Source organism: Balaenoptera physalus (assembly GCF_965194825.1).
Source record: "Balaenoptera physalus genome assembly, chromosome: 4".
Taxonomy (NCBI): domain Eukaryota; kingdom Metazoa; phylum Chordata; class Mammalia; order Artiodactyla; family Balaenopteridae; genus Balaenoptera; species Balaenoptera physalus.
Genome location: NC_138891.1, coordinates 65,607,724 through 65,635,657, shown reverse-complemented (window position 1 = coordinate 65,635,657; position 27,934 = coordinate 65,607,724). Strand labels below are relative to the sequence as shown.

The 27,934-nt window shown below is 43.1% G+C and overlaps 2 protein-coding genes across 8 annotated transcripts; both read left to right on the top strand.

Moving 5' to 3' along the window:
* The first annotated feature begins 508 nt into the window (after positions 1–508).
* On the top strand, positions 509–13,236 carry LOC309660261 (uncharacterized protein). Its single transcript, XM_082460732.1, has 3 exons — positions 509–1,148; positions 3,253–3,376; positions 7,281–13,236. Exons 1-3 carry the CDS (start codon positions 1,032–1,034, stop codon positions 7,424–7,426), a joined length of 387 nt encoding a protein of 128 aa, XP_082316858.1. The 5' UTR covers positions 509–1,031; the 3' UTR covers positions 7,427–13,236.
* On the top strand, positions 4,918–27,934 carry RFC4 (replication factor C subunit 4). 7 transcript variants are annotated; one of them, XM_082460727.1, is made up of 12 exons: positions 14,516–14,798; positions 15,206–15,338; positions 16,153–16,295; positions 17,809–17,887; positions 21,151–21,230; positions 23,809–23,928; positions 25,346–25,489; positions 25,682–25,802; positions 26,352–26,501; positions 27,429–27,509; positions 27,587–27,703; positions 27,785–27,934. In XM_082460727.1, the coding sequence occupies exons 2-12, from the start codon at positions 15,315–15,317 to the stop codon at positions 27,878–27,880; spliced, it is 1,155 nt and encodes a 384-aa protein (XP_082316853.1). In that variant the 5' UTR covers positions 14,516–14,798; positions 15,206–15,314; the 3' UTR covers positions 27,881–27,934. The 7 variants fall into 7 exon arrangements, with proteins under 7 accessions (XP_082316856.1, XP_082316853.1, XP_082316852.1 ...); XM_082460726.1 differs by having other exon boundaries at positions 15,137–15,338; XM_082460725.1 differs by having other exon boundaries at positions 15,125–15,338.

The window sequence follows — 27,934 nt, the reverse complement described above, 5'->3', positions numbered from 1 at the left end:
TCTCAACAATGAATTGATTAATTAATCAGTCACACCATTGTGCACCTGTCACGTGCCAGGGCTGTTAAAGACACTGTGGGGAACAGCAACGCCCACCAAATTCCGACCCTGCTCTGTGCCCGCTAGGATGTCAGTTATTTGTCAAAAGTTAAGCCTCACACGACTGTGTAAGGACCTCAGCCCCATTTTACAGACGAGAAACTCACATGAGAGAGGATTAATCACTTGGCCAAGTTCCCTTGGCCTGTAAACACCGCAGCTGGAATCTACCCCACACTAAAGGCGTGGCCTCCCAAATCAGGTAAGGGAGGCGAGCATCTGCAGAAAGATCCCACCTGAGGGAGCCCCAGGTTGAGCGTCAGCTGAGTCCAATCCATCCCGCAGGAATCTGAGCGCAGGAGAGAGTTTCAGTTCCGGTGAGAATGCAGGGGGAGGGGCCTTGTGGGCAGAGGACGGGCGCAGGAGCGGAGCGGAGCGGAAGGAGCCTGCAGTTGCGGTTGGGGGGGGGGGCATAGTATCTCCGGGAGCAGGCAGCCTGAAAGAGGGAGCTCCCGACCTGCCGCCCAGAGGCCCCCGTCAAGCTGCGTTCGGGGCCCGGGGTCCTCCCCGGAGCAGGGCAGGGAGGGCTGTGCGAGCACGACGGGGAGCAGCCGGGCGGCCGCTTCCTGGAGGCCTCCAGAGACCCCGCCGGACGACGCAGGGGCAAAGCCTGGTTTAATTCCTGCTCCTGGGACGTGGTGGGGTGAGCGGAGGGAGCGTGGAGGAGAAAGTGGCTCTGGGAGGCGCCTCCCACCGCCCTCCTCCAGATGTGACTGCGGGGCATCCGCAGTAACCCCCAGAGACGCCTCTTTAAGGCGGTCATCCAGCGTGGGTCCCCTTAGACCAGGAGCAGACAGTGAGGACGGAGGGATGGCGGTCTTGCTGGAAGGCTCTTAGGGAGGAACAGAGCAGGAGCAGTTGCGCCCTTGACCACCCCCTGCGTGAATAGAAGAGCTGCGTCTCCAGGGGCCGTGGCCTCAGTGCCCCAGGCAATGCCGGGTGCCAGGGACCCCAGAGCCGCCCGCTGGGAGGAGCCCGGGGTGGTAGTGGGGCTGGGTGGCAACATGGGAACTGAAAGACGTGAGGACGAGTTCCAGCCATTCCTCGAGGTAAGTGAAATGATGACCTGGTGCCGGGGCTGCTTTCCCCTCTCTCCTGTGGACCCTGGAGTATGGGGAGGGTGAGGGGCTTCAGCCAGGCACAGGGCTGGCACAGAGGGGCCCTCACACACTTGGCCACGCGTTGACTGCATTATTTCAGGGTCAGCCAGGCCATTCCCTGCCTCCAGGTAAGGATTTGGCTGAGCTGGAAAGAGGACCAATCCTCCGAGCAATATCAAGACCCAGATGCCACCTCCCTGCTGGGGACCGTCAGTGCACATGGGCTCCTCACTGGAGAGGCCACAGCTGGGGGTGGGGGCCCCCATTTTAGTCTAGAGCAGGGTTTTCCTAATGTAGTAAAATAAGATGTAAAGTTTACATCTTGATACAGTGTACACGCACGTGCAGACAGACAGGTTAAAACAAGTTATACACACTATTACCCTCACTGTGATTGATACTCTTTAACAGTTTGTATTGTGTTCATTCATTTTTATTAATGCTGGTCCAGACCCACTGAGTTGATTTTATGATCTACTAATGAGCTAAAACCCACAGTGAGAAAAGCACCTGTCTAGGGCAAGGCAGAGGGAGAAAGAAAAGAAAGAGGAGCAGAAGGGAAATGGTAGGGACACAGGAAAGGAAGAACAGAGAAAGAAGACGAGGACAGAATGAAGAAGGGGGTGTGTGAGAGGTGGTGGGAGGTCACACAGATGCCTGCCATGATGTCCTTTTGAGGCCATCTGCTCTTACACAACATCCCACTGTGTGTGCCCTCAGTGCTTCATTGGACCCTGGGCTACTTGGTGGCAGGGACAAAATCTTTTCACTTCTGAAAACCCCACAGCTCCTAACAGAGGAATTCTTTAGAATCAGGCAAAACCTGAGAGAACGTCTCTTAGTCAAATCTTCTCATTTTCCAGGGGAAGAAACTGACCTGGAAGGGTCAGCCAGCCAGTCAGTGATTATTCACTACAGTCAGCCCCTGGGCACAGTCAGGATTTGCTCGTGGCGGGTCACAAGCATCAGTTTTTCATCCAAAGTGAAGACAACAATATTTACTTTAGAGGTTTAGTGGGAGGATTAGCATTATGTATATCCATCAAGAATGGTGCCTGACACATCATAGAAGCTTAATAAATAGCACCTGCTATTATTGTTAGTAGTAATAGGAGTGAAAAACAGTCTCGGAACAGCATTGGCCACTTCAGGTATGCTGCTGTCACTAAATTTTGGGGGCAGTTTGGCTGCCAACGTCTTCATCCCAGACAAGATAGAAATCCTCACAGACACCTAAGGAAATGACTTTAGAAATAAAAACGGGAAATTTGTGCATACATACACCAGCAAAAAACTAATTCAAACACACGGGCCTTAACAAATATTCGTCTTGGTTACACCAACATTTTATGTTAGTGTACATTTTTTACATGAATGGAACTATTTTATTTCCCCACTGATTTCACCCAGTATTTTGGGAAAGACATAAACCTCAGAGGCTCTGGGCTACTCCCAGTCTGTGTGCCAAAATAAATGCAGAGTGCTTTGCAGAAATGGGTCTGATAAATGGGAACGGTGGCCAGAAAAATTCACGATGATAAGAACTTGAGAGCATTCTCTTCCTTCCACAGACAATAGTTGAAACTCACACTTTGTAAATATAAACATTTGGGGGGACTTAGTTTTAATTCTTAATGTTTAGAATACTGGGTTGTTGTTTTGCTTTTAAAAAGTTAAATGAATTTATTGATAAGTGAACTCAGAAGAGAGTTTAAGTTACACTATTCAGAAAACACTTTTTTATTCTTACCTGTATAATTTGGGGCAAGTTGCTTCACCTCTCTGTTCCTCTCTTACCTAATTTCCAAAATAGGAATGAAATATGGGACCTATCAATATTTCATGGGGTTAATGTAGTGATAAGCGAAATACCTATAAAGATTTCAGCATGCCTCTGGCAGACTGTAAGCCTTTAAAAAATGCTAACTATTATGTTTTATAGTTAAAAAAAGACGAAAGAAAATACTTTTTTGGTAAATTACGGATGTTGACAACAAAAATCTAAGAGCAATTATTTTGTTTGAAATTTCTCTTTTCCCTTCCTGTCCTCTAGATGGCAGAACGAAACCACTCTGGATCCTGCTGGTTGGGCGGCAGCTCTTCCTGCACAGATTTTAAATGGTTAAACTATGTTTTGGTTCCTTCCAGATTTTTCTTTTGTGTAATGGAAAAGGAAGGTAAGCATTGTATATGCAAAATTTAGTACCATTTCTAGCATATCAACAGAGTCATTTTGACTAGGGGGCTGGAGTTGCCTTAAAGAAGCCCGGGAACTTGCTTCCCTCCCTTTGGAGAAAGAAATATTGGACGGTACCATTGTGATAATGTGAAGGTAAGTACTACCTGAGCCAGGTGCTGTGCTAAGAGCTCCATCTCCCTGAATCTTCACAGGGAGACTGCAAGGTGTCCCCCCCATTTTGTAAAATTAAAGATTAAGAATTTAAGGCACGTTGAGATTAGTTAACTTGACCAAAGGAGCAGAGCTGGCTTGAGCACTTGCACTTAACCCTGTGATACTGCCACCTAAGTGACTGCTGCCCGGTGGGTGTTAACTCACAGGGCTAGTTTCTGCCTAATCTGCCCTAATAGTACCTAGATCTCAGGAAGGAAGGAGTCTCAGGATGAGTGTAGGTTACTAGGCTAGGTTAGGACCTTTTGCAAAGTTTTGCTCTGCAAACCAGAGTTTAAGCTTGTACATTTAGACCAGTGTATCTCTGAAGTGTGTATTTCCTTTTCAAACCAGTCTAGAACCAAGAGGAATCAGAGTTACTAATAATCACTGAGAGGGCATTGGTATCGTTCTTATAAACATCAAAAATTCCTTGCAGTAAGCTAAGAAAATCAGTAATCAACATGAACTCTCAAAATATACTTCTTTTAAATATAAAAATAGTATTTACCCAAGCCAGCAATTTTTTGCATGCTTCATACAGAAGCTGATTTCAGGCTGAAAGAAAAAAAAAATCGGCACTCAAATTGAAGCCAGTGTTTGGGTTTTTTTAACATCTTTATTGGAGTATAATTGCTTTACAATGGTGTGTTAGTTTCTGCTTTATAACAAAGTGAATCAACTATACATATACATATATGCCCATATCTCCTCCCTCTTGCGTCTCCCTCTCACCCCCTCTATCCCACCCCTCTAGATGGTCGCAAAGCACTGAGCTGATCTCCCTGTGCTATGCGGTGAAGCCAGTTTTCATTTATTTTACACACACACACACATGTACACACACATACGGGTAAGCAAGTATTAAAGGAACAAGGCCACCACACACAGAAAACATTATAACCACAGACTTAAATGTATATGAATGCATGCATTTGATCTTTTCTTCCTCTCATACATTCAGAAGACATTTCTATAGTCCTGGCTCACTTGGTCCTGGCATCCTCTCCCACTTCTCAACCCATCCTGCTGTGTTCCCTGCATGCCTTGATTCTAGGCCCATCCAAGTTGTGACAGTTAGCTCTGTTAATACTGAATAAGTAATAGCAATGCTCCCACCATGCTCCATTCTTCCCTATGTGTACCAAAAGAGAATATAGATGAGCCCAAACTGTGTAAGTTGGTGGGGCAAACTTACACATCCCTGGGTCAGTGATCACGTTCTCTTTTCAGGTGTTGTCCACCTCAGCCTGATGCTCGAGGCTTACCTCCTTCTCTCTCAACCTCATTTCCTTCCACTCTACCCATGAACCTCTCAAGCCAGGCTCCAAGTCATCACTGAACATGCTCCCTTGGTGGCAGCTCGGTGATTTCAAAGGTTCGTGGGTCCACCTTTATTACGCATGTGACGGCACGAGTTGCCCAGTTGCTAGGATGGGCCTGCGGCCTTGTACGATGCCTTGTGCCACAAAGGGGCTTTGCCTTGTACCACGCGCCGTGCTGCCCCTGCGAAGCCGCCTGCCGCCAGAGCCCCTGCCCGGTGAGCCTCATCTCCCAGTGTCCCTAGGCCTCACTGTCACACGGGGTCAGGCCACACGGGAGGAGGCTGTCCCAAACCACAGGGCCTGCCGCCCTCCTTGACTTGTGCCGCCGTGTCCCACGCGTCGGGTTACGCTCTTCTCCTCCCAGCCCAGAGCCTCTCTGACTCTGTAACTGCCTCTGGGCACAGGCCCCTTCTGCCTGACTGTCTCCAGAGGCCCCATCTCTACACCCTCAGCGGCTCCCAGGGCCCGTCCTGTCGCCTTAGAGGCCCTCGCTGGGGGCCCGGAGGCCTTGCCCAGAGGGCTTGGAGTTATTGTGCCCAGCAGTCCCGGTGGCTGAAGGTGGGGTCGGGCGGTGTAGGAATGAACTGGGGTGATAATGCGTGGGTGTCAGAGCCGTGTGAGTGCTGGGCAGGGGTGAGGTCCTGATGCTCCTGATCTGGCAACCTCTGAAGCCTCCCTCCCTTGTCGCCTGATGCCCCTGAGTCTGCGTTCTGCCCTGGAGTCTCATCTCTCGGGGACCAGCCCAAGGCCCCACTCCCGCTCACTCACCCACAGGGCGCGGAGGCCCCTCTGAATTCCTAGAGCCCTTGCTGTGGGCATCACTCGCAGTGACATTTCATCAGACCCTGCTTGGTGAGCCAGGCTCAGGAGACCTGGTCCTGCTGCAGGAAAGCTGTGTGAAATTGACCCTCAGTTTGCCTGCCTGTGAAAGGAAGGGGTTGGGACCACACCTCTGGGGCTCTCCTCCAGTTTTGAGGTTTTATGTGTGTAGACGTTTTCCTTCTTATCTGAATTTTATGCTCTTCGTTCCCACCACAACCTAGAGCACAGTTCCAGGCTCACAGGGACCCTATAAATGTGTTTCTAAATTGGCGACTGAATAATGGGTTTGTCCTACTAATATGGTGAAGTGATTTTTCAATTTGACACTCCTAAGCTTATATTTTCTTTCCCCATCTCATAACAATTGGATTGTTTTCTGGGAGAAATTTAGCTAGGATACTGAATTGTAGTCAAAGGCCACTGACTAAACCCTCCATATTCCACAAATGCAGATTCCCAGGCACCCAACCTAGAGATTCTGTTTCAGTAGGTTGGGTGGGGTCTGGAAATCCACAGTAGTGACAAGCCCAAGTAATTCTGAAGCTATGGTCCTGAGAAACATTACTCTAGGGAGAAAGGATCTCCAGGACAATCTAGAGAGTAGAAATTTGTTTCTGTGATGTTTTCTTTCTTTATGAGGAACAGGGTGGTAGGCCTCCTTGAGAGGCAGCGCTTGAGCGGAGAGGCGTGCGCGTTGGTTTCTGTAAACGTCAGGCTGGACTTCGAGCAGTGCAGAAGCTAGAACAGCCCATGCTGTTGGACTCATGCATAGCCTCCATCTCTGCCACCGTGTCCTCTCTGTTCATGAAATTATTGTGCCAACGCTAGGGTGGCCAAGGGCAGAGGCTGGCTCAGGACCCCTGGAAGTCACTCTGTTTGGTTGATTAGTGCCTCTCCCATGGGAGATGCTCCCTGCTGGGTGTTAACATATATTACAAAGATGTTCACATTCCAAGCCCACTGCTTTGGTCCACATTGCCACACACCTCTTCCCCAGACACCTTCATCCCCAGTCTTCCCGTCTTTCTCCTTTCAAAGTCTCTGGCCAACCAGCCAGCATGACCACTGCCCATGAGTCTCTGGGCATCCTTGCCCCAGGCGTCTTCTCTTTCTTCACCAAGTGGGTGACCAGAGGCACTGCCTGTAGCTGTCGTTAGGAGGAAACTCTCTCCTGCAGGCCAAAGGAGCCACCCCAAGTGAGGGTGCAGAGCGGTTGCAGTCCATTTTTGTCTTGCACCCACATACCAACTGACCCGTCCGTGAACCAAGCTTAGCTTTTCCTCCTCTGTCAGCTTGTCTTCAGCACCCTTCATGCGGTCTGAGGCAGGCAGATTCTAGAGCGGCCCCCAGGACCCCTGCCTCCTGGTGTTCACTCTCTTAGGTAATCCCCTCCTCTTCAGTGTGGGAAGGTTCTCTGACTTGCTTCTCATCAGTGGAATATGGCAAAGGTGATGGGATGAACATGAGAATGTGTACATGATACATGACATAAGATGGTAAGGCCCATCTCACAAGGGCAATCCCCGTGACTTGTTTGCTTTGAAGGACCAAGTGACTGTGTTATGAGCTGCCATATGGAAAGGAACCGGGAACCAGGAGCTGAAGGGGGCAACTCTCCAACAGCCAACAAGAAACTAAACCCCTCAATGTGGCCATGGGCAAGGAACTGGATTCTGAGAATAAGCACGTGAGGCTGGGAGTGAATAGCTCCCCAGTTGATCCTCAGATAATATCACAGGCCCAGTCAGTGTCTCAATTGCAGCTTTGTGAGAACCTGAAGAAGAGGAGCCAACTAGGTCATGCCCGAGTCCTGACCCACAAAAACTGGGAACTAGTAAGTATGTACTAATGTAAGCTGCTAAGCTTATAATATTGCTGTGCAGCAATAGAAAACCAATACACAGTCATACATCTGAGCTGACAGAGAGGCACTGGTACAAAGTGTAGGTGACACGGGAGCCTGGGCCACCTGCTCATGCAGCTTGCTTGTATTCTCTGGTCCTATGCATGGCTGTTCCCAGACCTCCACCTCCACCTCCACCTTCTGATGGACCGCTGCACACTCCTCCCGGGCCTTAAAGCCTGGTGAATGTGACAGAACCCAGCTCCTGATGGCAAATCTGGACACTCGGTCACTTCATGTCCCATGGTCAGGTGCATAATCTCTACCAGGGCCCATTAGCAGAGAAGCATCTCTTTTCTGAATGATTCTTCGCCGCAGATGGCATAGATTTGCGTCAGGACCCCAGGGCCTTATGCTGTGATTCTGCTCTCCTCCACATGGCATCTTTTCTCACCCCAGATAACTCTAGTCCCATAGAGTCTACCTGGTTGTGTAGCCCACTGGTTGAATTCCCCAGGAGCAGGGATGCTTGCGTCTCAGCCTAGATATGCTACACAACCCGTTCCTGTTGGCAGTTTTCCTTGTCACTAAGGAAATAAGTGAGAGCAGTATTTCTAAATATGGAACATGCTGCCTCCAGAATCCAAAAGGCCTGCCAGGCATCGTGCTTTCTTCTTAGTTGTGTGAGATATGAGATAACGATTTGTCCTAATGCGGTGGGGATGGGAGGATATGTTCCAGCTTGCCCCGAACCACTGGATCTCTAAAAACTTCACTGAAGTCATGACCCCCTGAATCTTCATCCAGCCTTTATTCTGCCCTCCGGAATGCATGTGTCTTATCCAGTCTTCCAGTGCATTTGCCACTTCTTACTCATTTGACCATTTAATATAGTAAACAATGTGATCTTCTGCAGAGTGTCCAGATGGCCCAGGTCCTTAAGACTATATTAGGGCAAAGGGCAGATTTAGCTTCCAGGCAACACTGTGAGTTGATACTGTGTCCTGTCCTATGAGGATGTGAACTGCTTCGGTCCTCTGATAAGGATGGAAAAGAATACATTTATCAGATTGATGGCCGTATACTATATATTTAAGGCCATTTTAACCTGATCTAGCAAAGATACAATATCTAGCTCACAGCTGTAATTGGGAGACTACTACTTGGTTGAGTTTATGGTAACCCACTGCTATCCTCCAGGATATATCTAGTTTTTATAGGGGCCATACTGATGAATAGAAAAGGCGTGTGATGAGGACCACCATTCCTGCCGACTCTGGTGTTTAAGTGGGGATGGGGTGGCGCTAATATTTGCCATATACTTCATATGGTATTGTTTTGGATTACCATCTTGGCTGGGGAGGGTAAGGGGGTTTCAAAGGCTTCTACTTGGTTTTCGCTACTAGCCCGTACTGCACAGGACAAGGAACCGATGTGGTTATTGCCAGTACCTAAGTATGGCTAGTCCAGTTATTCCTTTGAGAACCAAGGAAATGATCAGTGAGTGCGTCTGTGGAGCCAGTGACCTACCATGAGCCAGACCTGAGTCCAAACTCCATTTACTACCTGACCCCTTATCCACCCATTCCAACAAGGGAGTTATGAGGATATGAGGATGCGTTGGGTCCCTGGATTCCTCAACTCACACCTTGTATCCAACTGTCCTTGAAAGGTTTTTGTATCCTTCTTCCCCCCCCGAGTGTATAGTCTCATGAATAAATGGCTTTGGGCAAGGACTGAAGAAATCTCTACTCAGGTTGCCGAAATTCGGCCTCCGTACACAGGCGGTGGATTAAATCTCGGAGACAGAGTTTTGGGTGAAGTAGAAAGAAATAGCTTTATTGCTTTGCCAGGCAAAGGGGGCCACAATGGACTAATGCCCTCAGGACTGTGTGTCCCGCCCTGGAGGGGATAGTGGGCAGTCTCATAGTGTTCAAGAAGCAGGGCACGATCAGCTCGTGGACATTCTGCTGATTGGCTGGAGGTGAAGTATTTGGGAGCCAACATCAACCTTCTCTTTCCAACCGGTCTGGGGTCTACATGCTTGTGGGCAGCATACAGTTAACTTCTTCCACCTGGTAGGGGTTTCAGTATTTGCAAAACAGCTCAAAGGACATGGCTCAGAATATTATCTATAGTCCTTAAGAACTAAAGTCCTTGACTTTGTTTAATGGCTAAAGTATTATTTTTTTGTCTTGCTTGACTGTTTTCCTTTCTTTCTGCATTTCCTCACTTCTTTGATTAAATTTATTCTTTAACTAAAGTTTTTCTGCAGACAAAATGCAGGCGGAGGACATGGGTGGGGGTCTATTCTGGGAAGACCTCAAACGGTCCTGCTCAGTTACATGCATGCCGCGATTCATAAGGACCTAGTTTCTCCATCAGTCAGTGGAATTTGGGTCAGAGAACTGGCTCAGGTCTGGAAACTTAGAAAGTGATCATGACTTTTTATTATCGTGGCTGCATTCAGCCTCCTTGCTTTGGTTGTATAGACTGAGCAATAGTCTCATTTGCTGCCCATCTGTCATGTCCCTTGGGATGTGGTGCTGTATCAACCACCTCCCGAGCTCTCTGTGAGTCAGACCTCCCTGACTGCCTCTGACCTCGCCACTCATGATGACAATTGCACCTATCTTGTTTTTGAGAGTTAAGCATTGCCATCTGGCCTCTGTTATTTTGGAAGTCTATTGTCTCCATGGCTATCAGAAAATCCTGCTCTGTCCCAGCATCTGCTACCAGCAGCCTTGGCCTACAGAGGACAGCCCACCACTGAGCTTCTTTACAACACTGGAGGCCTCCTCATCAGCACGATCCTTATCACTTTGGACAAGAACACTATATCCCAAGAACTGAGTTGGCTAGTGGTTTTTTGGCCTTACATAGTATATCCTACTTCTGTGAGTCTTTTGACTTCTTCCCCCAGTGTTTCCCACTGTAGTTCTGGCATTTCTACCTATTTAGTGTGGGCTGTTTCTTTTTCCAAGCTTCCAAGGGCCAACCAAATACTATTACCTGGGGTCTTTGCCAAGCTATGAAATCCTGTGTTGTAGGTTTATCTCCCTTTTCCAACTGTGTATTCTGTTCCTCTTCATCCAGCATGGTCCCATATATGCTCTCCTGCTTTGCCAGTTCACGTTGCAGTCCTGCAGCTCCTCCATATGGTCCTTTTCTACCTTGAGCCGTCACAGCATTTCCCCAGGTGGGCTACACTGTGACTTAATCCTGGCTATCATTCTGGTGGTTGCGAGTGGAAAGTGGAATAGATGGTTGGGGGTAAGGGCAGACGTGTACAAGGCAGAAGACTCTACATCATCAAGCGTATACAGACATCCCCAAGAGACTAGCATCAGCCTCTAACAGGGAAGAATGAGCTACTTCTATAGATCAAAAACATTCAGGGAAATAGGGAAATTTAAGATTTTCAAATGCATCAATCCAGGTGACTTCATTTCAAGTATCAGCATCCCATTTTTCTCCCAGTCAAGGCCTTGACCTTAGTGTAGCAGACTTGGTGAGGCTGAGAATTTAAACTTCTCTGGAACTCTGATACTCCTAAAATTTAGTTTTTGGGTCCAGCCCCAGATTTTTTTGCCCTCTGGCTGCAGGATATGTGAATCATTTTATAAGCTGTCAAATAGATCCTCTGGCTTTCACACTTGGGCTGAAATTGGCAATTAATCACCATCAGTCTTTCATTTAATAAATTAACGAGCCCCCCATCGCCCAGTGGCCATCCAACTCCAAAGTTCTTATAATTGCTTTTCCCTAAAACATCTGGGATTTTGCCTCTGTTGGTACATTCCCTTCCACTGGCATCCCATTCCAGTCTTCCACTGGTGAAAATTTTAACAATTGCCATACCATTCCAGGGGCTATCAGTCCCCACTATCACCGGAGATGGGGTTCTCATTACCAGAAGGCTGGTAGGTGATCCAACTTCAAAATTTCATCTTAGGATCTTTTTCTAGGACTACTTTTTGTAGCAACCATATGGGTTGAATTCCTTAGGAAGACAGATTCTGAGATTTGCATGTAGGTTTTTAATTAGGTGGTACTCTAGAGACCAACACCTGAGAGGGGTCAGGGAAGCAGGACTGGGCAGAGGTTGTACTGTGATGCAAGTGCACAGAGATCTGGGGCTGGGTCAATCCATGAGTTGTGCCACATGAGGCAAAATGGCTTGGCCTTTATAGCTCTCCTAGATTTGTCCTTGGAGGTGGGCTGCCCCAAGGAAGGAAAGTGACTCTGGGCAAAGTGGCTGTGTTTGGCTGAGGACAGTTGCTGGAGAGGACTCAGCTGAGAGCTGTCAGCTGTTGACACTCAAAGCAGCTACGGGAGTGAGTGGCTCAGTCCTGAAAGCTGGCACACCAGAACATCCACTACACCTGCATTTCCTGATTTTAAAATTGACACGGCCATCCACTGTCTAGTTCTTCCCACTCCTGACAGCAATCTTAATTTCCATCCAAGTCTTTTCCTTTTCTAATGGACCCATAAATCATAATCCAGGTACAGTACTGTCTTGGCAACATACTAAGTAGAGTTGTACTCAAATTTTGAAAGCCCTCTTTTAACATTGAAAAACTTCACAGATTTCCACATTATAGTACCATAATAGTAACTAAATGAATATCCATTAAAAAGTAATAAAAGCTATTATAAATTTAGTAACTGGTTTGATCACATAAGCACCCATGTATAATACAAAAAAATGTTATGTATTTATATAATGACATTTCTTGTTCTGGTGACAGAGACAGTACTTGGTGCACACACAAACTCACGAAATACCTGGATTAGGATGCTACCTATAGTTGTGTTCAAGAATGGAACGGGGGCTTCCCTGGTGGCGCAGTGGTTGAGAGTCTGCCTGCTAATGCAGGGGACACGGGTTCGAGCCCTGGTCTGGGAGGATCCCACACGCCGCGGAGCAACTGGGCCCGTGAGCCACAACTACTGAGCCTGCGCGCCTGGAGCCTGTGCTCCGCAACAAGAGAGGCCGCGATAGTGAAGAGGCCCGCGCACCGCGATGAAGAGTGGCCCCCGCTTGCCGCAACTAGAGGAAGCCCTCGCACAGAAACGAGGACCCAACACAGCCAAAAATAAATATAAAAATAAATAAATAAATAAAAGAGCCTTCCCTAAATTAGAAAAGAAAAAAAAAAGAATGGAACGGCCAGCTGAATGGAACAGCAAGTGGAGGCCGAAATCCAGCCCAACCTCTAATCACCAAAACTTTCACCCCATCATAGGGCTGACTATACTGAAGGAACGTGGGACTTTTTCTAAACCAATTGCCCTAACAGGCTACCATTCAGGTCTCTTTTTTTCTACTTAGGATAAAGGCACCTCTATGCCAGCCTTGGACCTGCCTCGTGACTAATTACAAGCTTTAACTCCAGAGTCAGACAGTCCTAGATGTGGATTCTGGCTTTGCTGCTTATTTGCTGTTAACCTTATCCATCTAAGGTTGAGTCTCCTTTGTAAAATGGGATTGTATCTCCTTCTGTGTGGTTGTGGTGTTCAGGTAGCAAATGAATGCCACCTACCTTCACAGATCTTTGTTTTATCAACTTTATTTAGGTATAATTTACATAAAATGTACAAACATTAAATGTACACTGTGATGAGTTTTGACAATGTAAACCAGTGACCAGATAGGTAAACTGTGTGCTTTTTATACTGTCCAGAGATTTTACCAGGCCCTGCCTGTGGGAGTTACAAAGTAGCACAAAGCACCCTTAATCTGATTAACCCCTGGATTAGTTTAGGCCTGGGATGTATATATTCAGAGCCCCTACTTCCTCTGCATAACAAATCACACTGTCACTCTCCTGAGGGCAAGACCTTCCAGCTTGTTCTCTGCCGTATCCCCAGCACCTCGCAGTGTAGATATGGGCACTCCATAAGCATTCGTTGAAAGACAAATGAACATGTAAAGTTAACAGTGAGTATCATGATGAGTATGTGCCAAATCAAAGTCATTCATCTGGAGAAGACCCAGATCAACCCTGTGGGTTAGGGTAATTAGTAAAGGTCTGCAGCGAAGGCAGCATTTCAAAAGGCTCAGATTTCAATAACATTTAGGAAAAATCCAGAGCTAAGACAAGCAGTGGGTAAAGATTAAAAGGGTGGCCTCAAACACTTGCCTAGAGCACACATTGCATGTACCCTGGTGGCGTTAACATTATCAATCTTGTAACTTTTATTGAGCGTCTGCACCACCAGATTTCTGGACAGGGCCCTGAGATTAGCTGACCACAGCTGCACGGCAAGGCCCTCCCTCTCACCAACGGGCAGACACTAATAGAGATATAAGCCACATGCACCCAAAAGGGCAAGGAAAGGCATCTTCTTCCGACGTCTCCGCCCTTAAAGCACACACGGTTTGCTCCGCGACGACCAAGCCGCAGGGAGAGGACAGGGATCTTCACGGCGCCCTCTTCTGGCGAAGGATAGACTCCACCCTCCCCAATCCCCGGCCTTCTTTGGGATGAAGCAGGTTACAAGCCGAATTGTGTCGCCGCAGAAATGCCAGTGACATGCCCATGACTGCCAATGAATTACAGGTTCTGCAGGCTCGTACCTACAAAAGAGAGTGGACCTCCGCGATTCGAGGCCCACAAGCCCCTCCTCAACCTCCCTAGCGGGTCAGCGCTCGCGGAGCCCTCCCCGCCCCTGTCCGCTGAGCACGCAGGTCCTCGGCCCCAGCCTCTCCTACAGACGGCCGCTCTCAAGTTCCCTTGCTCCGCAGCCTCTAGTCCGAGGGCTACGTCGGGACAGGATGGAGCTTTATTTACACCTCCGGACTCATTCCCATCCAGCCCCAGCATCCCCGAAAGTCCGCGTGTCTCATCAGCTTAAACACCACAGAATAGGAGGATACGGCTCCCTTAAGGCGGGGCGCGCGCAGCGGACCGGAAGTGACGTTTGACGTGCGGCGTGTTCCCGCCCTGCCCTTCGCCGCTGTTCGGTGGCGGGAACTCGGGCTGCTTGTTGACCGCGGCTACCGTAAGGGTTCCCCCCCCTTTTGGCGGCTCGGGGCTTCGTGGGCCTGAGAGTCTCCGCTTGGGGAACGGGGCTAAGACTTCGCGACCATCTCGCCCTTTCCCTGCCGCGGAAACCTCAGGAACGAGCCGGTGGCGTCCTAGCTCTCAAGACGAGCGGCTAAAAGGCCCAGGCAGTGCCCGGGAACACACGCGGGGAGCCGGGGAGAACAGGTGACCAGCCGGAGAAATTGCGAGGGCTGCCTTCGCTTTCCTCTCCTCCTGTGCCCTCGATGCCCCTGTGATGTCTTTCACCTCTTGCGCACCCCTTGGTGTACGGGTGGCTCAATCCAGCATCCTTCAGAGTCCTGCTTTGGGCGGTATTATTGTTTGGCAGCCTGTGGCAGGGATTGAGTAATCCAATAACGTTAAAAACCTTAGTTGTTTACAGATGTTAACAGTTTATTTTATTTATTGATTATACCCATATGCCAAGCACAGAGCTGTGTGTTTGCACGATTCTTTTATTTGACCCAGTTGCCTTATGAAACGGGCCTTAGCTTCTTTTACAGAAGGCGAAACTGAGTCTGATAAGTGGTAATTCAGTCACCAAATCTTATGGAGCATCTATCCTGTACCAGGCACTGGAGACACAGCAGTGAAAAAATAGAATTGCCATTAATGCTGGGGATTTTCAGACAAACTATCCCTAAAAACAGCCTTTTCTTGCCTGGGAGAATGTTTACGTGAATGTTAATAGTGCTTATCTTCTGGGTGAGATTTTGAATTTTTAAAACTACTCATGCTTTTCCGAATTGTTTTGGTTTCTTCAAATGAGCATGCTATGAGAAAAACAGTTGTTTCCATTTTAACAAGTGTCTCGCCTCCCCCCGCCTTCCCCTCCTCACAGAAGCTTATGTCTGAAGGCAGGCACGGGCTCTGCCCATAAAATAGGCTCTCCAGTGGAGCTCTAGGCCCAAGAGAAGTGGAGGTTCTCATTTGTGGTCCTAGTACTCCTCCTAATTGCTGAGTCCATTCCAGGGTCTGAGCTAGAGTTAGACCCATGACGGAAGAGACTGTTGAGACCCATGTACAGTTTGGGCATTAATGCCATCATATTTATCAAAAAGCTTGTTAAAGTTATAGAACTTTGTTCTGTAAGTCCCTCACTATAAGTAGATTTTAAAAAAATATTTATTTATAGATTTTGGCTGTGCCGGGTCTTAGTTGCAGCACGCAGGATCTTCGTTGCAGCGCACAGGATCTTTAGCTTGTGGCATGCATGCGGGATCGAATTCCCCGACCAGGGTTCGAACCCGGGCCCCCTGCGTTGGGAGCTCGGAGTCTTACCCACTGTGCCACCAGGGAAGTCCCTATAAGTAGATTTTAAGTTCCTTCAGCACTTTGGCCTCTTTGATGTCCCTGTAGGCCTCAGTAGAATGCATTCAGAGGATGCTAGGCCATGGGGTGATGTCCTTCATTTAATATTTTTTGAACATCTTTGCATAAGGTTAAGTGTGCTTTCAGGCTGTACTTCCTCATGATGGTTTCAAAAGAGCTTTTCCGTTTCTGTCTTGCACCTGGTCAGGGTGAAGTAACCATGCAGGCATTTCTAAAAGGCACATCTATCAGCAGTAAACCACCATTGACTAAGGATCGAGGAGTAGCTGCCACTGCCAGAAGTAGTGGAGAGAACAAGAAAGCCAAACCTGTTCCGTGGGTGGAAAAATAGTAAGAATGCTTTTGTTTTTGTTGAAATAGTTAATAAATTATCTCTCTGACTAGTTTTGATCACCTTTTTTTTTTTTAAGAGGAGGATGATTTGCCTGTTTAAATGTTGCCTTAAAAATCACCCAATTATATAAGTCATAGAACCTTGGAACTGAAATGTACCTTAGAATAATCTAGTTGAATTCACGTATTTTCTGAATGAACTACAGCCTTCTCTGTAACTCAGGTCTACGGTTTTTGGGGCTGGAATACAGCAGTGAAGAAAACAGAGTTTCTATAAGCTCTTAGGAGTTCGACTTAAGTCCAAATAATCTGTTCCTCTTTTCATTACTGATAGCTGAAAATTGTTGAGTTTTTGTTTATACATTTTTGGCAAAAACAGCACCTGAAGTGGCTCTTGAATTTCAGTCAGCTAAGTGATATTAAAACAAGTAGTCGGAACCCCTGGTGTACCCTCAGTTAGTACCAAAGGATTGCAGATTACTTATAAGCCAAGTAAGGCCCTCATAAGTTTTGTTTGGCACCAACAATGCTTTTAAAAATGGGAAATTTCACATAAAAGTCTAGAAACTTTTCATTAAATAAATTAGACAAGGGGGAAAATCTAGATTTTCAGACTCAGGAGACTAGGCAGCACTAGATTCAAGTTCTCACTTGAAAACACTTAGATGGATGTGTGTACTACTCATTTTGGAAAGGTCATATGTTCCTCACTTCACCATAGTCCCTACTAGTGTCTCTTGTCTTACACTCGAATTCTTCACTCTTGTTATCTGCCTGGACTCTGCAGGTATTTGAATATGAAACCCTGGTTTATAATATACACTGGTTTTCCAAGATAACATTATCTGACATAAAATATCTGCCTGGTGTTGGCCTGATTAGTTAGAAAAGTATAAATCAAAGAAAAACTTCCGTTTAGTTAGCTAAGCACAGAGCCTAACTTAGGGTTGGGAGTATAACTTCGTTTAACATCATTAGTTAACAATGTAAGACAAAAATTATACTCCATATTGGTTAAGCTTGTTATTTTGTTAACCCTCAATGAAGTGAATAGGTATGCATTTTTTTGTGCAGTTAGGTGGTAGGAGAAATTGATATTAACCAATTAACAACATGTAACATATATGTAACTTTGTTACCTATCTTGAGGTTGCTAAATAGGTCTCCCTTTTCAGTTTAGGGGCATGTTGTCAAAACATAATATTACTTTCTAGGCAAATGTTCATTTTACATTTTGAACCAGTTGGCATCTGTGATGTTAGAAAATCCTTTTGCATAGTTTTTGTAAGCACAACAGATACAAGCAGTGCATCTGGAAAAGTGAAAAATTATTCATTCCTCAGTATATATTTGCCTAAAGTAAATATAGATGGGGTTTCCACATCCAATTATGAAAGTTTCTCATTTCATTACTGATATGAGAGAGTTATCATTGGTATTTTAGCAAAGGGAGAGACTTCTGTGGCTACTATAATACACTGAATAACTTCTCTCTTTTCTTTTTCTCCAGTCGCCCAAAATATGTGGATGAAGTTGCTTTCCAGGAAGAAGTGGTTGCAGTGCTAAAAAAGTCTTTAGAAGGAGCTGATGTGAGTAGCAGATGCTGTCTAAAGTCATTGGGAGATTTAAGACTTAATTTATTCACCCTCTTCCTTCCTTTATAGCCTCCGGCCCCCTTTAAATACTATCCTGTATGTGCAGTAGGCTCTTGATTACTATTTGTACAATGGATGATTAGTTCAACAAATATTTGTTGTGCATCTCCTTTTCTGTCCTATGGGATTGTTATATGGTACTCAAGTGGAGATCATTGAGCAAGACAGGCTAGGTCCCTTTGCTCGTGAGCTTTTATTTTGGTGGGGAGAGACACAGAAGAATAAACATGTAAGCAAAATAAATATGAGAATTATAGATAATGATAGGCACTATAAGGGAGAGTCAAAGATTCTTTGACCGTATGATTGCTCACCTTAATTTTAGGATGTGGTTTGAACTGCAATACAAAAAAAAAATTGAGCCTTTAGTTCTGCTTTTGGCATCATGTCGCCTGCTGTGATATGTGGGATAAAATGTCCTTGAGTGACTTGCATTTTAGATTAATTCAGAGACAAACCATATGAAGAATTAACAATTTAAAATTGTATATGATAAAGTGTTTTAAGAGCTTAGTGGAGGAAAGGAAACAGTTGCAGGTGAAAGTGGGATGTGGTTTTTACTTTATTCCCAAGATTTTCTTCCCTCCTCTCAACCTGGCTGCTTTGAATTAGAGGTTCTTTGGTTTTTGCTGCCATTGGTCTCTTCCTGGAATTACACTGAAACAGTATATAGTTTGAAATAAGTTATATTTATAAAAGTGTTGAAAATCTTTTTCTTTACCAGTATTTGTTTTGATTTGATCCAAATATCTTTAGCTTTTAATTTTATAATACTATACAATTTAAATTGCATGGTAATATTTACACAGATTGCAGGACATGATGTATTTTAATTGCTGGGATTCTCAACTCTCTAGGCAAATGTAGTGGGATTATGATCCAGTTCTTTACTTTATACCATCTAATTTATGAGGCTGAGCTAAGAACTTTCTTCTTTATCCACTTGTTTAATGACTTGTTTCTTTTCAGACTTAAGCTTTTTGAAACTTAAAGTTGAAGTAATTTTTTTTAACTCTAAAGAGTAAAGGAAAAAATTCATTCCTTCATTTATATTAAAGGGTTTTACAGTAGAATTATAAGAGATTTTTCAGAAATCAATTTTTAGAACTGCTAGTCCATGTACAGTTCTTGAATGCATATATATATATATATATATGTATATATATATATCAGACTGTTACATAATGTAGGGTTGAGTAATTTAACCATGTTTTAAAGAATTTAAATTATTGTAATAGTTGACTGGATGAATCATTACAACTACTGAGGTAGTTGGATCAAAATAACAGTTACAACCTTAAAAATGAAGAAGCCTAGGAGGTTTTGCTTTTGCTTTTGTTTTTAAATAGTGTATCTCATAGTTTGTATCTTAAGCTGTATGTTACCAGTGTAACAGTAGTAGTCTTTTAACTAATACATTTATATGTTGGTTTATTTACTTGGTGCATACTGAGTACTGTGGGAGATGCTGAGAATATAGATGTGAATAGAACAAATAAGGTTCTTGATCTTCTCAAGCTTCTCATATAGTGAGGTGAATGGGTATTTTACAATTAAACCCAACAGTTACATAAATAACAATAAATAATTGGAAATTATATCAAGTGCAACAAAGACCAGTGAGAGGATAACAGAGGAGACCCTCTTTAGATTGGGTGGTCAGGGAAGGCTTCTGACTTGTAATGCAGTAGGAGTTGCCAAACAGAAGAATGGAGTCAGACCCCAGCTCATGGGGGACAGCATACGTGCAGGCCAGAAAGTTCTTAGCTGTTGGAGGCCATTCTAAGTTGGAACCTAGAAAGTGAGAGAGGTGGTGAGCAGATCATGGACATCCTTATAGGTTATGGTAAGCAGGGTGATTTTTTTTGTCTGTTTTGTTTTTCTAAGTGGAGTATGAATACAGTGAATAGCTTTAAGTAGCAAGCAGAGTGGCATCTGATTTGGGTGAAGAATGAATGGATGGGAAAGGGGAAGGTTAGGCAAGAGTGGAAGCAAATAAACCATACTGCTTAGTTTCCTATGTGCAGTGATTTCCGTACATGAAAGAAATGTATAGTTTCACGGAGAAAGACAAATATATATCGCTTATATTCGGAATCTAAAAGAAAATGATACGAATGAACTTATTTACAAAACAGAAACAGACTCACAGAATTAGTGAACAAACTTAATGGTTACCAGGGGGGAAGCGTTGGTGGGGGGATAGATTGGGAGTTTAGGGTTGACATGTACACATTGCTATGTTTAAAATAGATAACCAACAAGGACCTGCTGTATAGCATAGGGAACTCTGCTCAATACTCTGTAATAACCTAAATGGGAAAAGAATTTGAAAAAGAATAGATATATGTATAACTGAATCACTCTGCTGTACACCTGAAATTAACACAACATTGTAAATCAGCTGTACTCCAATATGAAATAAAATTAAAAGAAAAAAGAATGTACCGTTTCATAACAGCGCTCATTAGAGTTTAGTACATTTGTTAATCTGTACCACAGATCAGTTGCCTATTTGGTAGGCACCAAGCCAGCTAGACTTAAGGTATAAAAGAAGATAACTACTTATTTAATCTTATCCTGTCTTCCACTGATGAAATCTCCCTGATACATGCAGGTATCCCTACAGGCAGGGTACGTAATCATGATGTGGACCACGGCCTGGCACTTAAAAGATGCTTGGTTTTTTTAATATTTCTGTTCTTAGAACTTTAGCTCATGCAAAGCCCCAGTATGCCATTTTCACTCCTTTTTCCTCAGTATTGGCCAAATCCAATTTGGTCTGTGTCCCTTTTGAAGCAACTGACATCTTTATAAAATATAAAATCTTACCCAGTCCTGAGCCTAGGTGTGGGATAGGGAACTGACAGAAGCCTAGTATTCCCTTCAGAAATAAGAGGGTTTTAATTCCAGCTTTGAAAATCCCACCTAAGTATTAGATTAGGTGTAGAACAATCATAAATATTGATTCAGCTTAAGATATTAGAAAGACCTCTTAGGGAAAAATGATAGTGTTTGTAAAAAGCAGGATTTAGTACTGTTATTACTATGATACCAGTTATATTAAGAAATCCTTGTATTCAGATATATATGCCCTATTAGGGAAGTCATTGCACTGTTCCATACACATTTTCAGTCACTTTCACCTATTTGTGCCAGAATACAATTTTTAAAAAAATAAAATTTAACTTCTACAGCTCCCTAATCTCTTGTTTTACGGGCCACCTGGAACTGGAAAAACATCCACTATTTTGGCAGCAGCTAGGGAACTCTTTGGGTAAGTTGAAACCTCTCTCTCTCTCTTTTTTAAAGACTTGACACTAAGAATCTCTGGTACTGCTTTTCATTCTCTAAAACTTTGCATTTGGTTTTTCTGTGAGGTTGTTGGGTTTATTTTTTTTTTTTTTTTTTTTTTTTTTTTTTAATGTTTTTTTTAGTTCTTTTTTATTTATTTATTATTTATGCATTTATTTTTGGCTGCGTTGGGTCTTTGTTGCTGCGCTCAGGCTTTCTCTAGTTGCGGCAAGCGGGGGGCTACTCTTCGTTGTGGTGCGTGGGTTTCTCATTGCGGTGGCTTCTCTTGTTGCAGAGCACGGACTTTAGGCGTGCAGGCTTCAGTAGTTGTGGCACACAGGCTTAGCTACTCCGCGGCATGTGGGATCTTCCCGGACCAGGGCTCGAACCCATGTCTCTGGCATTGGCAGGCGGATTCTTAACCACTGCACCACCAGGGAAGCCCTGTTGGGTTTATTTTTGTTCTGAATTTTTTAATAATCCAGCTGGCCCATTTCCAGTTCCTCCCCTCTAATAAATTAGCTTGCCTGTTATCTTTTGTAACCTTATTCTGAACCTTGTTCAAATGTTTGAATGTACTACAAGGAGCCTTGTGATTTTTTTTCATCACTTTTAACTCTTTCATTATGATTTTGGAAACCAGAAGACCCTATCTCCAGTCACGCTGATAGTTTCATGACTTTTAATGGTCGTGTTCACATCTGTCATAGAATTTGCTGTTTGATGCTACTGATGCACACCACCCCTTCTTGAGTTCCTACTTGCTCTGGACTTGCCAGGGCCTGCCTCTGGAGTGGCTGGGCCAGCTCCTTGCCCTCAAGTATCCTGAGTATAAACAGAGTGTGTAGTAGTTGAGGCAGTATGATTCCAGGTACAGCAGAAAATCTCTGTGAGCCACCTTCTTAGTCAGTCCTAGACTGACTGTCTCTGTTTAGCCAACTGTTTGTAGTAGAGGAACCCTTTACCTAAGGTTAAAAGATACGTATCAGGGCCTTCCCTGGTGGCGCAGTGGTTGAGAATCTGCCTGCCAATGCAGGGGACACGGGTTCGAGCCCTGGTCTGGGAAGATCCCACATACCGCAGAGCAACTGGGCCCGTGAGCCACAATTGCTGAGCCTGCGCATCTGGAGCCTGTGCTCCGCAACAAGAGAGGCCGCGATAATGAGAGGCCTGCGCACTGCGATGAAGAGTGGCCCCCACTTGCCGCAACTAGAGAAAGCCCTCGCACAGAAACGAAGACCAACACAGACATAAATAAATAAATAATAAAAAAAAAAAAAAAAAAAAAAAGATACGTATCAGCCATGTCTGATATCTATGCAACATGCACCAACATAACAAAGGCTATCTTTAATTAATCCAGAATTTTAATATCAGGCATATGGCCTAAGGGTACATCTGAAATCCTACACATGAAGATAATTAGATGCCTCTGAAACCACCAAATATATAAGGATAATCAGTTCTGTTGAAATGTGAAGGAGGACAAAAGAGGAAGCTGCTCTGAACCGAGGATTTTATTTGACAGCAACTTTCATTTTCCCAAGGAAATTTTAAGAGAGCTTTTTTGATTATTTTACAACTCAATCAGATCCAGTCTGAATCATCCTTAGCGATGTAGTCATCATGAAACTGTTAAGTATAGTTTATTATTAGTTGTTCTACAGTAGGTTAGTCCAAATTATATAACTTGTAAAATATTTTTTTTAAATAATGTTTGTCTTGATAGACCTAAAAGGACTTAACTATAAATTCCACCTTTAATAGTATATGTAGTTTTAAAATAGAAAATACATGCACAGAGCTTTCTAGATGTTTATGCCCATAGAAAAATGCGTAGGATATCATGCTATTTAGGAAAAATAAAGATGAAATCCCAACTCTTGTTTTTTTTCTATTAAAAAAAATATACACACATATATAAAAAAATAACTAGAAGGAAGTCTTCAAAACAGGGTTTGGCAGTGTGTGCCAGGTATTTTTATTTTCTTTTGAGTTCTCAGATTTTCCTACAGAGAGTTACTTTTAATAATTTTTTTTAAAAAACTCACTTAAAAATTAACTGTTCATTTTTGATCCAGTAATTTTCCTTATAGCAAACTACTTTATGGAAATAATTCAAAATATGCTACATTGCAGCATTATTTAAAATTGTAACGTCTCTAAAACTATCTAAATGTCTAACAACAGAAGGATGCTAAGTAAATGATGGTACAATCTTAGGTTAGAAAGTCATATAGCTATTAAAATGGTTTTTTACAGTGTTTATCATGACATGGCAAGATGCTTATGATACAGTCCAAAGTGGAAAATTGATTTAAAATTTAGTACATTATGTGGTATCATCTACCTTTTTTTTTAAATGCATGGAAAAAAGCCAGAATGTTAACTGTACGCCTTTGCAAAAGAGAAAATACAGAATGAATTGTATACCTTCTATTCATATTGTTTACTAGGTGTATTTTAAACTACTGAAAAATGTACAAATGTTAAAATATGGTTTAAACCTGGGTTACTTTATGCTCTATGATGTTTCATAATTTTTTTCCATTTTGACATAGGCCTGAACTTTTTCGATTAAGAGTTCTTGAGTTAAATGCATCTGATGAACGTGGAATACAAGTAGTTAGAGAGAAAGTGAAGAATTTTGCCCAGTTAACTGTGACAGGAAGCCGTTCAGAGTAAGTAAGCTCACCTTCCCTTCTCTATACCATGTCATTGTATTTGTTTAAAAAACATGTTTCTGCCAGATTTTCAACTTCTTTTTCATGTTAGATTGTATTTTTATCTAAATTATTTAAACCTAGAAATGACCTTTCCATTATAGTAACTAATTTTAAGTTGTTTAGCTGTCAAGGGTTTTTAATCGGTATTTGTCTAAGGAGTATTTATTAATCAAATGTGATGGTTTGGTCGTACACTCATAATAAAAATCCTGATTTTTGCTATTATATTATTTTTTAGAAGTCCTATCATATATCTTAAGCTTCAGTATATTTCATAGTTGGTGACAATGTAAAACCTTATCCAAACTGGGACACTTTTAGAGTGAAAAAGGAGTTGTTACTAATAATAATTCAATAGGGATGTTTACGCAACTGTGTATACTCCTTAGGTGGCAAAGTTCCAAGGTTAAATTTTTGGTACCTGGCATATATTTAAATTTATATCAGAGCACACTTAGGGATTTGTAGAAAGTGAATAATTCAATTTTTGATATCCACCTTGGATTGACAATGTATATAAATCACATACATGATAAGGGACTTAGATCAAGAATAAAGAACCCTTACAACTCAATAAGACAACCCAATTTAAAAATGGGCAAAGGATCTGAATAGACATTACTCTAAGTAAAATACACAGTGGTCAATAAGCATATCAAAACATGCTCATCAACATCATGAACCATTAGAGAAATGCAAATCAAACCCATGATGAAAATACCACTTTATACCCACTAGGATGCAAAAAGACAGAAAATAAGTATTAGCACGGATGTGGAGAAATTGGAACCCTTATACATCGCTGGTTGGAATGTAAAATGGTGCAGCCATCTTGAAAACAGTTTGGCAGTTCCCCTATGAGTTACCATATGACCCAGCAATTCCAGTCCTAGAATATATACTGACAAGAAATGAAAACATATATACATGTACACAAATGTTCATAGCAGCATTATTCATAGTAGTCAAAACATGGAAACAACCCAACACCCATCAACTAAAGAATGGATGAAACGTAGTATATCCATCCGTTTGCCATAGTATTTGACAATAAAAAGAAATGAAGTAATGATATACTACAACATGGATGAACCTTAAAAACATTACATTAAGCGAAAGAAGCCAATCACAAAAGACGATGTATTAAGTTGACAACATGTGGTTCCATTTATATGAAGTGTCCAGAATAGACAAATCTGTGGAAACAGAAAGTAGAGATTCCTGATTGCCTACGGCTGGGACAGTTGGGAGAGAAAAAAGAAATGACTCCTAAGGGTCACAGGGCTTCCTTTTGGGGTGATGAGAATGTTCTAAAAATTAGATTGTGATAATGATGTGTGAATTATAACTCCTTTATGTTTCTCTGAATCAGCGGGAAGCCATGTCCTCCTTTTAAAATTGTGATCCTGGATGAAGCAGATTCTATGACCTCAGCTGCTCAGGCAGCTTTAAGACGTACCATGGAGAAAGAGTCTAAAACCACCCGATTCTGTCTCATCTGTAACTACATCAGTCGGTATGTGTAACGCCCTAAAGGTGGATGCTAGGCAGCCTTATTTTGATAGCCCCAAATAGGGAAAGAAAAAATTTAAATGTTTCAAGGCTACATTAGTTTCTCCATCAAATCTTGATTTGTCCTTGACAAAAATGAGTTCTTCGGGGGAGTTTCTTCTTTAGCCACTGACTTGTTTTTTCCAATATTTTACAGAATAATTGAACCTCTGACCTCTAGATGTTCTAAATTCCGCTTCAAACCTCTGTCAGATAAAATTCAACAGCAGCGATTACTAGACATCGCTGATAAAGAACATATCAAAATCAGCAATGAGGTAATCACTATTATTACAATTATTGTAAATTACTAATTCCTTTGATGAATGCCTATGAAGAGGCCCTTCCTGAAAGTCAAATTTGTGTTGCTTCAATTTCTGATGCCGATTCTTCAGGCAAAGTTAAGCTAAATAAACAGAATGTCTAGGAATTACTGGTTCAGCCTTTCTGTTGCTATTAGAAGTTTATTATCTGTCAATACTTCAGAGACCCAAAGCTGAGGCAGATTTCATGTTAGGATGCAAATTCTGCAACAGCCAATCTCTGCACGACAGCGTACTCTTGTCATTACCTTTACTCCACTGCAAGGACTAATTTGGTATGATGAAATTCTGGCACAGTGATAGAATGTATAGGCCCTTATTCATTATAACAGAACTAATTTGAATTCTCCTTGCTGTGTGTAATCAAGGCTGTCTCCATGAATTCTGCCACTATAGAACTGACATTCCCTCAAAAATGGAAATAGATTTTGTTTTTCCCCATAACTCTAGGCTAACACAGTGCTTTTCATTTTTATTAAAGTCATCCTTAATTGGCCATAACAGGTTAAAGAACTTTTCTCTCTTCAGGGACTAGCTCATCTTGTTAAAGTGTCAGAAGGAGACTTAAGGAAAGCCATTACATTTCTTCAAAGTGCTACTCGATTAACAGGTGGAAAGGAGGTCACAGGAAAGGTGATCACAGACATTGCTGGGGTAAGAGCACTGGATATTCTTAAATTTTTAGTTGGCTCTTTTGTGGCTTCTAGAAAATTTTTAATTCAAATATATATATGGAATGCTTATTATGTGCTTAGTCCCATTCAGGCTGCTATTAACAAATGCCATAGGCTGCGTGGCTTATAAACAAAAATATCACAGTTCTAGAGGCTAGGAATCCAAGAGCAAGGTGCCCCCAGATTCAGTGCCTGAGGACACACTTCCTAGTTGAGTAGACTCCTAGTTCACGGATGGCCTTTACCTCCCTGCACCGTCCTGTGGCAAAAAGCTTTCTGAGCCTTTTATAAGGGCACTAATCCCATTCATGAGGGCTCCATTCTCCTATCACCTGCCAAAGGTGCCACCTCCAAATACATTAGGGATTTTTAACATGAATTTTGAGGGAATATAAACATTTATACCATTCTGGAAGTATCAGAATGCTTCAGGCAGGCAGGGATGTGGCAGTTAAAATAGATAACAGATATCCCTTTTCTTATAAAGGAAAAAGGGTCATATCCAACTTATAATTAAATCATTAAAGGAATTCTCTTGTGCCACACCCTCGTCTTCAGATTTCATTTTGTATTGTAATGAAACATAAACCAACCAATCTCTGCGTTTTGTTAGTGGCATCTTAGAAATAGGATGTTTCCACAGTTTGTTTCAGGTCCAGTAGCTTTCTGCATCACGTATCTGGAGACCAGATGAGCATAAGGCTTAAAGCTGACCCTTTTTCAGTTCTTTGCCCTCCCAGCTCTGTATGTGTGGATTCAGCATCAGGTAACAGTTCCACACTTGAAGTGGCACATGTCCTGTAGCACAGACCACCAGGGAGTTTGCACAGGCTTGGCAGAGAAACAAGTCAACCGTCTTCACCCAGAACTTTATTTTTATTCTTTATTAATTCTTTAATTATTTTAGGTAATACCAGCTGAAACAATTGATGGAGTATTTGCTGCATGTCAGAGTGGCTCTTTTGACAAACTAGAAGCTGTGGTAAAGGTAAAGACACTTTACTAACCTGGGGTGGGGGGGAGGGATGGAAATCATACCAAAATCTTTTTTTTTTTCTGCTACAGGACTTAATAGATGAGGGTCATGCAGCAACTCAGCTTGTAAATCAACTTCATGATGGGGTTGTAGAAAATGATAACCTTTCTGATAAACAGAAGTCTGTTATTACAGAAAAACTTGCTGTAAGTAGGCATCTTCTACATTTCAGCACAGCATACACACCTGAAAGGGAAATTACTTACTAATCTTTCATTTTCTCGTAGGAAGTTGATAAATGCTTAGCAGATGGTGCTGATGAACATCTACAGCTGATAGGCCTCTGTGCAACTGTCATGCAGCAGTTAACTCAGAACTGTTAAAATATATTCAGTATGTATTTTTGTGAACAATTTAAAATAAAATGACTAAAGCAC

Bases quoted from the DNA above. Each gene is read 5' to 3' on its own strand.
- LOC309660261 (XM_082460732.1), top strand. From the start codon at position 1,032: ATGCCGGGTGCCAGGGACCCCAGAGCCGCCCGCTGGGAGGAGCCCGGG. The intron at 1,149-3,252 runs GTAAGTGAAATG...CCTGTCCTCTAG, and splicing joins AGTTCCAGCCATTCCTCGAG to ATGGCAGAACGAAACCACTC. The intron at 3,377-7,280 runs GTAAGCATTGTA...TTTGCTTTGAAG, and splicing joins TTGTGTAATGGAAAAGGAAG to GACCAAGTGACTGTGTTATG.
- RFC4 (XM_082460727.1), top strand. From the start codon at position 15,315: ATGTTAATAGTGCTTATCTTCTGG. The intron at 26,502-27,428 runs GTAAGAGCACTG...TAATTATTTTAG, and splicing joins TGATCACAGACATTGCTGGG to GTAATACCAGCTGAAACAAT. The intron at 27,704-27,784 runs GTAAGTAGGCAT...ATTTTCTCGTAG, and splicing joins TTATTACAGAAAAACTTGCT to GAAGTTGATAAATGCTTAGC.